Source organism: Bison bison, unplaced genomic scaffold (genome assembly GCF_000754665.1).
Source record: "Bison bison bison isolate TAMUID 2011002044 unplaced genomic scaffold, Bison_UMD1.0 scf7180017861046, whole genome shotgun sequence".
Lineage (NCBI taxonomy): Eukaryota > Metazoa > Chordata > Mammalia > Artiodactyla > Bovidae > Bison > Bison bison.
In genome coordinates, this window is record NW_011491618.1 from 1,403,640 (window position 1) to 1,414,582 (window position 10,943).

At 53.9% G+C, this 10,943-nt stretch overlaps 1 protein-coding gene across 1 annotated transcript in view; it reads left to right on the top strand.

The window, feature by feature from the left end:
• MAP3K14 (mitogen-activated protein kinase kinase kinase 14) overlaps positions 1 to 10,943 on the top strand; it is a 43,792-nt gene that overhangs the window by 22,282 nt on the left and 10,567 nt on the right. The window contains exons 2-6 of the mRNA XM_010832407.1: positions 281 to 556; positions 1,701 to 1,770; positions 3,658 to 3,868; positions 3,972 to 4,583; positions 5,710 to 5,847. Of these exons, the coding sequence (XP_010830709.1) occupies positions 301 to 556; positions 1,701 to 1,770; positions 3,658 to 3,868; positions 3,972 to 4,583; positions 5,710 to 5,847 (1,287 nt within the window). The 5' untranslated portion in view covers positions 281 to 300. The remainder of the gene's footprint in view (positions 1 to 280; positions 557 to 1,700; positions 1,771 to 3,657; positions 3,869 to 3,971; positions 4,584 to 5,709; positions 5,848 to 10,943) is intronic.

A 10,943-nucleotide genomic window follows, 5' to 3' on the forward strand; every position in this document is an offset into this window, starting at 1 on the left:
TTATTTACAAAGGCAAGAAAGAACCAACCTGGACATTGATCCACAGATGTCCCAGAGGAAGCAGACTAGAGTTCTCCTTGTGGAGTGGAGGGGAAGAACTGGTAGGGCCGGGGGGCTCACCCCACATGAGACTGTGGCAAGGTTGCCATTGGGATCATTTGGAGGATAAATACATGTGGCCTGAGGGGGCAAAGGCCCTCTGCCCCCTGCTTTTCTCCTCCCACTGCAGCCTGCCCTGGGGTCTGGGGGTGACCTGCTCTGCGTGTGGTCTCTCTCGCAGGGTGAGCGTGAGCCTGGGAGATGGCAGTGATGGAAATGGCCTGCCCAGGCGCCCCCGGCTCCACGGTCGGGCAGCAGAAGGAGTTCGCCAAAGCCAAGGAGAAGACACAGGCGATGGGGAAGAAGCAGAGCTCCGTCCACAAGCTGGAGGCCGTGGAGAAGAGCCCCGTGTTCTGTGGGAAGTGGGAGATCCTGAACGACGTGATCACCAAAGGCACAGCCAAGGACGGCTCGGAGGCTGGGCCAGCTGCCATCTCCATCATCGCCCAGGCCGAATGTAAGAGCCCCCGGCTTCAGGGTAGGGGTGGGTGGCGGAGAGAGAGGTGGGGCACAGCGTTTGGACAAGGGTGATTCGCCATAGGTAGGGCTTGGCTCAGGGTCCCCTTGTGGAAGAGGGAGGTCAGGGCGACCACCATAGGAGACACTCACAAGATAGGACCGGAGGTTAAGCCAGCAATCAGTGTGCCATGGGAGCCAGGACAGTGCCAGGGAGGGACACACAGGAAGGGAGAGGTGGCCGACGAGGCATTGCCCATGGTGACCAGAGCAGGGGAAGGTAGCTGGGAGGCAGGGATACATGGGCTCCAAGGTGCTAGGGAGTCTGCAGGATCATCAGGCAGTCCCTCTGCCTTCTCCTGGGACCTCGGGCAGCCTGAGCATCTCTGGAGAGGCCCAGACAGGAAAGGCCAGGTCTCCTGGAAAGCTGCTCTGGGGCATTAGGCTCTACACCTCTTCCACCTCAAGGCGGCCCCCACCCCAAAGGATGAACACCTGCCCTCAGGCCTGCAGGGTGGGGTGAGGCCTGGTCTGGTCCTTCTGCTTCTGCTCACAAGACCTCAAGATGGCTCAGAACGATGGCTGCCACCAGAGCCTGAGAAACTCCCAAGGGGGCGGGAAGGGCCAGGAACCCCCTCCCTCCCCACACCTTCCCTCCACCCCAGGAAGTTTCTGGGGTGGAGCCTGGTGAGACCGACAGCTGGTGACAGTATTTTCCCACGTACATCCATCCTTCCCCGCATCTTCCGCTTCCTTCTGGCTGGTCCTTGACGAGAGATGAGAGAGTAAAAATTAAAGCAAAGTGAGTGGCATGGTTATGGTAGTTCAACCCACACACGTATGTAATAGTATATACTGAGCCGTGTGCGAGGCACCGTGTCGAGTGTTTTATATGGACCATCTCACTTACACCTCACAGTGTGTGAAGTGGGGTGGGCGCCCTTAAACGATCCCATGTTGTAAGCACACCCAGTGCCCTTGACCCCCAGGCTGGGAAGGCAGGGTGAGGTCACCGCTGTGAGAGTTGGTGAGCCGCGGGAAAGAGGAGTGGCCAGGAGGGCATCTGCAAAGTGCCGCTCTCCTAAGTGCCGAATCCTCTTCTTTCTCCTTTCTGCTCGTCCAACGCCTTTTCCTTTAATTAAAAGGTGAGAACAGCCAAGAGTTCAGCCCCACCTTTTCAGAACGGATCTTCATCGCTGGTTCGAAACAGTACAGGTAAGATGGTCAGCCTGAGAGGGGCGCCCCGAGCTGACACAGCGGCAGTGTCCCCACCCCAGCTGCTCGCCCCAGCCGCTCCCAAATGACCCCTGGCTCCCGCCTTCAGCACCTGTGGTTCGGCTCTTGGAACCCACCCAGGCTTCCTGGCTGAGCCGCTCTCCCAGCCAAATAAGCTTTTCAAAAGCTGCTCCCAGCGTGTGGATGACTGCCTCTGGGTCACATCAGCTTGACGTTTTATTTGTATTCTCCACGGAGCCCTTGATGCTCCCCTCGGTTCCCATCAGTAGGGAGGTGCTGGGAACAGGAGGCACCTTGCCGCTGGTGCGTGACCACAAGTGCAGGCCCAGAGAAGCCACTTGGTGAGAAACCTCACATGTCCTTCCCTCTATGAGACACACCCAGGGAGGGATGAGGGCTTGGAAACAGGCAGGGGCAGACTCGCAGCTCACTGGCCCTGTGGAAAGGAGGCTGAGTGAGGCTCCGTCTGTTTCCAGGCTCCCCAGCCCCAAAGACTGGTTCTTGGCAACTGGAGGTTGAACCTGGACATAGGTCCTCCTCTCTCCCCAGGCAGACTTCCTGTATCACTGGAGTTTGGGAACCACTAGTGATGAAAAGGTTCTAGGAGGGCACCTGGCCTTGAACCAAGAAATGCTCCCTGTTTGGTCAGATTCCTTATGCCAGCCTGATGCCTTTTGACCCAGGGTTGGAGGTTTCTGATGGACTCACTTCTTTCCACTGCCTGAGAAACCGCAGGCCCCTAGCAATCCCCAGAACTGGGGTGAGTTGGCCTCCTTTGTGGGGGCAGGAGACGAGGCCATGGGAGAGCAGCTGAGGCCGTGGTTGGCTCCACAGCTGTTTGGCAGCAGCCCTTTCAGAAGGGCCACCGGGACCTTGATATCCAGAGGGGCGAGAGCCGAGTTAGAGCCATGGTGATGCTCAGCCTCCAGCTGTCAGAGCAGGGCAGGTTCCCCTGGTACCCGGGCACCAGCCCGGGCAAGGTGTCTGTTTATGCCACTCCTTACATTCCTGGGGGAGCCCGGTGGGCCCAGGGCTGGTTGGGGTGGAGGTGACCAACATCAACTGTCCTTGCTCCAGAGGCCACAGAAACCAACTCAGAGCTGAGAATGCCTGCCATGGCGTGTGGCCTTCTGAGCCACATGCCCCCTTCTGGGCCCTCTCCATGGGCAGTCCCCCTAGTCTCTCTCCATCCACATCAAAAGAGCAATGTGCAGCCTCTCACCTTAGTAATAACCACTGTTTATCAGAGGCTTGCCTTGGCACCAGGCACCGAGGTAGCCTTTTTGTTTTTTTTAGTAATTATTTATTTATTTTTGGCTGTGCCGAGTCCTCAATGCTACACGGCCTTTTCTCTAGTTGCAGCAAGCAGGGGGCTGCTCTCTAGTTGCAATGCACAGGCTTCTCATTGCAGCAGCTTCTCCTGGTGTGGAGCACGGGCTCTAGGGCGCTAGGGCTTCAGTAGTTGTGGCCTGTGAGCTCAGTAGCTGTGGTTCCCGGGCTCCAGAGGGCAGGCTCTGTAGTTGCTCTATAGTTGCACTATAGCATGTGGGATCCTCCTGGACCAGGGATCAAACCCACGTCTCCCGCACCAGCAGGTGGACTTTACACCACTCAGCCACCAGGGAATCCCCCCAGGTAGCCTTTTTAAATGAGCTGTTTCATTTAAACCCCATCTCCGCCCCACCTGGCAGAAAAGACTACCTCCTCTTTACCAGTGAGGGCCCGGACCGTCCTTGGGGCTCAGGAACTGTCCCGCGTTCCCGCAAGTCCTGACTAAGCTGGGATGTGACCTCGGGTCTCTGTGAGTCCATCGCAGTTACCTGCACCTCCTCACACCCAGACGGCGTGTCTGTGTCTATCTGACAGCCAGTCCGAGAGTCTTGATCAGATCCCCAACAATGTGGCCCACTCGACTGAGGGCAAAATGGCCCGTGTGTGCTGGAAGGGGAAGCGCCGCAGCAAAGCCCGGAAGAAACGCAAGAAGAAGAGCTCCAAGTCCCCGGCTCAGGTGGGGGTGGCCTTGGCCAAACCCCTCCCCAGGACCCCCGAGCAGGAGAGCTGCACGGTCCCAGTGCAGGTGAGGCCTCCCCCGACCCCAGTCCCCGTGCCCGGCTCAGGGCCTGCAGAAGAACTGCACCATGACCGCAGCTCCGTGTCCTAATGCTGTGTTTCCCCTGCAGGAAGATGAGCCTCCACTGGGTCCCCCATATGTTAGAAATGCCCCGCAGTTCACCAAGCCTCTGAAGGAGCCGGGCCTTGGTCAGCTCTGGTTTAAGAAGCTTGGGGAGGGCCTGCGGCCAACGCTGCCTCGACCAGAACTCCACAAACTGATCAGCCCCCTGCAGTGTCTGAACCACGTGTGGAAAGTCCACCACCCACAGGACGCCAGCCCCCTGCCCCAGCCCTTCCCCTACAGCAGGCTGCCTCACCCCTTCCCATTCCACCCTCTCCAGCCCTGGAAGCCTCACCCGCTAGAGTCCTTCTTCCTTGGCAAACTGACAAACTGTGTAGAAGACCAGCAGCCCCTGCCTGGCCCTCACCTGGGCAGACTGGCCTGTGCAGATAGCCAGAAGCCCCTGCCCAGCCCTCACCTGAAGCCCAGCTTCCCGTCTCGTGGCTCAAGGGACAAGCTGTCCGTGGAGGAGTACCTGGTACATGCCTTGCAAGGCAGCGTGAGCTCCGGCCAGGCCCACAGCCTGGCCAGCCTGGCCAAGACCTGGTCAGTGGGGGGCTCCAGGCCCCAGGCGCCCAGCCCCGAAACTGAGGACAGCGAGGGGGTCCTACTCATCGAGGCAAGTAGTCCCCAAACACATGGACACATGCCATCACCACCCCCTCCACCTCCGCCTCCAGGGCCGCCCATCTTCTCTTCCCCCTTTCCTTCACCTTCCTCCTCTTGTTGTTCAGTCGCTAAGTCATGTCTGACTCTTTGTGACCCCATGACTGCAGCACACCAGGCTTCCCTGTCCTTCACCATCTCCCAGAGTTTGCTCAAACTCATGTTCATTGAGTCAATGATGCCATCCAACCATCTCACCCTCTGTCGTCCCCTTCTCCTCCTGCCCTCAATCTTTCCCAGCATCAGGGTCTTTTCTAATGAGTCAGTTCTTTGCATCAGGTGGCCAAAGTATTGGAGCTTCAGCATCAGTCCTTCCAATGAATATTCAGGGTTGATTTCCTGGTATTGACTGGTTTGATCTCTTTCTTGTCCAGAAGACTCACAAAAGTCTTCTCCAACACCACAGTTTGAAAGTATCAATTCTTCGGCTCTCTGCCTTCTTTATGGTCCAGCTCTCACATCCGTACGTGACCACTAGAAAAACCATAGCTTTGACTATATAGGCCTTTGTCGGCAAAGTGATGTCTCTGCTTTTTAACATGCTGTCTAGGTTTGTCATAGCTTTGTTTCTCCCTCTCTAGTTTACTGGATAACTTTGTAACATTACATGATTTTCCCAAACTTAGATTTCTGGCTGTTAATCCCATCCATCTCTGACATTATCCCTTGTCCTCTGCCCCTCTTCATTGTCCTTCCCTTTCTTTTACCTTTTAGCTGAAGTCATGTTTTTTCACGGTCAAGGTCGTTGACAATTTCATTTCTGTCCCACAACCACAAATCTGGGGAGGAGGTTTTTTCATTGCAAGGATCAGATTGCCTCAGGCAGACCATGAAGCTCTCCTTTGCCTTCGCCTGATTCCTATCACCCCCTCTCTGGTAGTCCTGTCCCCCCACACCCCACCCCACCCTCTGCTGACCCCAAGCCCTGCCTGAGACCAGTTGGTGTCTTCTGTTGCGAGGGCTCAGCTCAGCCCAGCAGCCTGGCACGGGCCACCAGCTGGCAAGCCTTCCTCACTGTAACCTTCATCCCTCCACTGCCCTGGCCACTGAAACCGGCCTCTCTCTCCTGCCAACTCCAGAAACTCAAGCCGGTGGATTATGAGTACCGAGAGGAGGTCCACTGGGCCACGCGCCAGCCCTGCCTGGGCAGAGGCTCCTTTGGAGAGGTCCACAGGATGGAGGACAAGCAGACCGGCTTCCAGTGTGCCGTCAAAAAGGTATGCTGGGCTCCAAAGCTGAGGAGGGCAGCGGCCCGAGGCCCATCGCCTTCCCTTTGCCTTCTTTCAGGGTTAGTCACAGGGTGACCATGGGTCTGACTCTCTTTAACGGAGCCTGGCTATCCTGGCTACCCTGGGTCAGCTGGCACTGGAAGGGGAGACAGTCCTGGTCACATGTCCCCGCCTGTGAGCCGCACTTGGTGTGTGTGTGTATGTGAGAGGGAGCGTGAGGCTGTGTGTGCAGCCTGGGCCCCTCCTGATGCCAGGCCCCTTGGGCAAGTCAAAACCGGGAAGATCATTGGATTGTCACAAAATTCATACTGAGCTGAAACTCTTAAACTTCACAGCGGATAGCAAGGTAATAGCAAGAGCACAGTCTCCCCCTAACAGGAGCCTCCCTAAGAGAAGCCCCCTGACAGGAGCCCTTTGGGAGCCAGATCTGACTCTGCCTCCTGTTGACTGGATGTAATCAGTCCTGGGAGATGGACAATATGAGGCAATGAGACTTAGTGAGAGCCCCAGGTAAATGGCAACCCACCCCTGAACTCTTGCCTGGAGAATCCCATGGACAGAGGAGCCTGGTAGGCTGCAGTCCATGGGGTTGCAAAGAGTCAGACACGACTGAGCGACTTCACTTCACTCACTTCATACTTTATCACTGGAGAAGGAAATGGCAATCCACTCCAATATTCTTGCCTGGAGAACCCCATGGACAACAGGGTCGCAGAGAGTCGGACACGACTGAAGTGACTAAGCACGCAAGTTTATCCAACTACAGAGTTTGGCTTTGACCCTCTCCTCAGGAAGGGGCAGGGGAGGAAGACTCGAGCTTCTAGGATTCTAATTAGAGGCAGGGGCCTGAGTCACATCTCCTACTCCCTCATCTCCGTGATGTTAGAACTGGAGACCAGAGAGGGTCTGCACCTTGCCCACAGCCCCACAACCGGGCCTGGACCCGAGGCCTCCTTCTGTCAAATCACACTGTCCAGGCCCAGCAAACCTTGGAGGGTGTCAGCCCTCCTCTCCTTCAGATATCCTTTCTTCTACCCCGACTCTTCCCCTCACCTTAATTGGAAACCACCTTGCCCTTGACCTTAAATTCAGCTAAGAATAAGGGCTAGCCCCAAAGACTTCCTAAGGTGGAAATCAGAAACATTTCTATGGGCCATTTCCTTGGCCCATGGGCAGCGTGAAATAAGCTAATTCAAAGATGGACCTTGTTTTCAGATGGCTTTTTTTCAGCACACTCTGATTCCCCAAAGGAAGGGGACCAAATAGCCAGAACAGGCAGGTACAGCCTGCTCGGGCCCCATGCAGAGTGGACACTGCTGGCACCACTGTCTTGGGTGCCTGCGACTTTAAGGGGTGAGGGGATTGCGATGTGAACAGGGCTGGCTTCCATGGCTGGTGCATGACCAGGTGTTACAGCTGGAGAGTCTGGGCCTCGGGGCAATGGGTTGAGAGAGGGGACTATCCTTAGGTATTACCCCAAACTTCAGACACACTGTGTCAAATAAGCCGGCTCCACCCCTGCCCACCCCACCACTGACCGAAGCACGTGCTTAGTTCTTGCCAGCATGGGTCATCATCTCCCGCTGGGATGCCAGGGCCACGTGCCTGACCGCCTCAGCTGCAGTCCCCTCCCCAGGCCACCAGAGAAGGCTCAGCTGTCCCTCCTGAGAGGCGGGTGGGAGGAGGGCAAGAGAGTGTGAAGTATCCTGGAGATGAACGCCTGTGCTGGGGAGCTTAGTCACCAGGCTTCTCAGCTGTTGCGCTGCTGAGGTTCTCAGAGTCCCAGGCAACAAGGTAAACAACCCTAATATAGTAGAAGAGGACAGGGACTCCACTCCTCACCTCCCCAGGGCAGCCAGACAAGCTCCAAGCACAACGCATGGACTTGCCAGGCCCAGACCTGCTGCTCAAGCCCCCCAAAGCCGGCCCCTTGGACCTCTGCCTCCCCCCAATCCAGGACCTCAGCAGGGTTGGCTTTGGGTGGCCCACACAGCTGCCTTTGGTCAGGCACACCACCCCTCCTTTCTCTCCAGGGGAGGGGAGTAAGGAAGGTTTCCTTTAGCATTTTCATCTGGAAGATCTGAGAAAGATCTCTGCCAGGAGGGTAGGGGTGGAGGGTGAGGGCCAAGGATCAGAGGTCAAAGTGCACACAGGGTCAGAGCAAGTCTGCATACCCTCTGATGCTCCCCAGGGAGGATCCAGGATGTGGAGCATCACATGATGATGTCAGCACCCCGCTGGCCCCAGGTCAGATGCTAATTGGTTGCACACCCAGGCTTTAATGTCGAGTTTTGGGGGTTTTTTTAAGATTTTTTTTTTATCTTACTTTTACTTTCAAATTAATGGAAACTCATTATAAAAGAATGGTACCCCAAAAACCAAAAGTCTCTCTGTCCCCCAGTCCTCTTCTGAGGTAACCACCCTTTGACATGCGGATATAAACATGTAGTTATGACTTTTATTAAAATGAGGCTGCGCTCATTTGTTCTGTACCATGTTTTTCCATGCAGCAGTGGATCATGGACAGATTTCCTCACTGGTCATATACACCTGTCTAGTGCCTTTTAACAGTCAGTGTAGAAGCTCTAATCCTAGTCGGTTCATTCATAAGACCCATGACCTCCTGGAACTGTATCCCACAAGTGGCGCGGATGGGCCCACACACACTTTTTATTTACCAGATTTTCACAGGGCTCTGTGGCCCACAGAGGGTTAAGAACTGTTCGTTTGAGCACATCTGGCTGGAGCGTGGAGCTCTAGGAGCCTCTTGTTGCTCTGCCCTGATCTGGATTAGAGTGGCTTTGGCCAAGTCCAGCCAGCTGTTGTTACCAAGCCCCTGCTCTGTGCCGGATGCTAGGCCCGGGCTGGGGACAGAGGTGTGGGGCCCACATGCCTGACCTGAAGGAGCTCGGATTGTAATGGGGGTGGACACTCACATGGTGGAAGGATGGTAGAAGCAGCCATCAGCCGAGCACGTGGGTAAAGTCAGCCAGGACGAGTGTTGAGGAAATCAGGACAAGGACCAAGAGGAGACTGTCTCCATGATGATGAGGAAGTAAAGGACAAGACTGTATGCCTCTCACATATTATTGTTCCTGGGATCTTTAAAAGAACTTATAGAATTGCTTTTATTCCCTATATTTACTGATGAAATGAATATGAATACTAAAGAAAACAAGAGGGAGTGTTCCAAGAAGGAAAGAGAGACCCCTGGTATAAAGCGTGTGGGCAGTTAAGCAGAGGGAAATGGCCTGTGGATTTGCCGGTTAGGTGACTGCTGACCATGCTTCCACCTGGGCATGCATGGTCTTGAACTTCAGTAAAAAAAAAATGTCCAGGATGTAAAAGCTAATACCCCTAGAACGGCCTTCAGCAAGGTAGGGAGCTGGCAGCTCTGCAGTGAGGCTTACCCCCCCAAGACCCCAGCTCTGCCCCTTCTTATCCCGTGACCTTGAACAGGTCACCGGTCTGATCTTCAGCTTCTTTGTCTATAAAATGAGATGATATCACCTCCGAAGCTATTGTAAGATGCAAACAATGAATAAAGTTCTGAGCATAGTCCCTGGAATCTGTTAAGTGGGCATTAAATATTAGTTCTCATTAACATCCTTATCAGAGTCCAGCCCTCACTGCACAGATGAGGACACTGAAGTCCAGAGAGAAAAGGTGGCCAGATGGGCAGCTGGCCTGGATTAGAAGGGCAACCTTTCTCCCTTGAGAGCATCCTTTCAGCCTGCTCTCCCTGGGGCTGGCCCAGACTTCTAACACACCTTGTGTTTTGAAGTGTCCCTTCCAACTCCCTTTGATCAGAGTGGTTGGGAAGGGTTTTAATATCACTGGGGTGCTCTGAAAGACTTACGGATTTCTTCAGAATTAAAGCCTAAGCTTCCAGACTTCCTTGGTTCACAGCCCTTCATGTCATTTTTTCAAGGTGCCCCTAAAGCAAGTTTCATCTGTTAAATAATTGGGTCAAGTAATAAGTCTTTATCCTAACAATCTAGTAACTATTTGTATAACAACACACATAAATTGAAAGATAAATTTCCTTCTTAAACAACCATAATTACTAATGGAATGTGTATCCTGTTGGGCACGCACTTCTCCACCTTTGAAATCACTGGACACCATCCCCTTCACATCCTGCTCCACACTATCCCCCTAAAGAACCTTTTTGTCACAGCAGCCTCCAAAAACCCACCTTCCTAAAGATACATCCTCAAAAGAATGCAGTGCAGCTATTGAAACCGAAGTATCTTAAGCTAGTAGTCTAGGTGGCGTCCCCAGATGTCACCATCACTGCTCCCCTTGTGAGTTCTCTGTGGTGCGCGCTTCACCTCACAGTTTGGGAACAACAGGGTGAGAGACATTTGCTAATACAAGTCCTGTCGACAGATTAGTCCCAATTCAGGTTCAGAGCTGGAAACACTGACAGAGAGTCAAAGTTCGTGCAAGATGATCAACCAGATATTCTGCAAGTAATCAGAAGAGAGATTTTTCCACTGATAGGCAAAAGTCCAAAAGCCGCACGAGTCAGCAGGTCTCCGAAGACTGCCAGACCCTGACCGACTGCTCCCTGGCTAGTGTTGTTAGCACTCGCGCCCCCTGGTGGCACTTCTCAGGGCTAACAGGCAAGCCAACTGCAGCCGAAAGGAAAAACAAGTCTCTATTATAGGAAGTATAAGCATTTATTTTTTGGGCTCCAAAATCACTGCAGATGGTGACTGCAGCCATGAAATTAAAAGACGCTTACTCCTTGGAAGGAAAATTATGACCAACCTAGATAGCATATTCAAAAGCAGAGACATTACTTTGCCAACAAAGTTCCGTCTAGTCAAGCCTATGGTTTTTCCAGTGGTCATGTATGGATGTGAGAGTTGGACTGTGAAGAAGGCTGAGCGCCCAAGAATTGATGCTTTTGAGCTGTGGTGAAAACTTCTTGAGAGTCCCTTGGACTGCAAGGAGATCCAACCAATCCATTCTAAAGGAGATCAGCCCTGGGTGTTCTATGGAAGGAATGATGCTAAAGCTGAAACTCCAGTACTTTGGCCACCTCATGCGAAGAGTTGACTCATTGGAAAAGACTC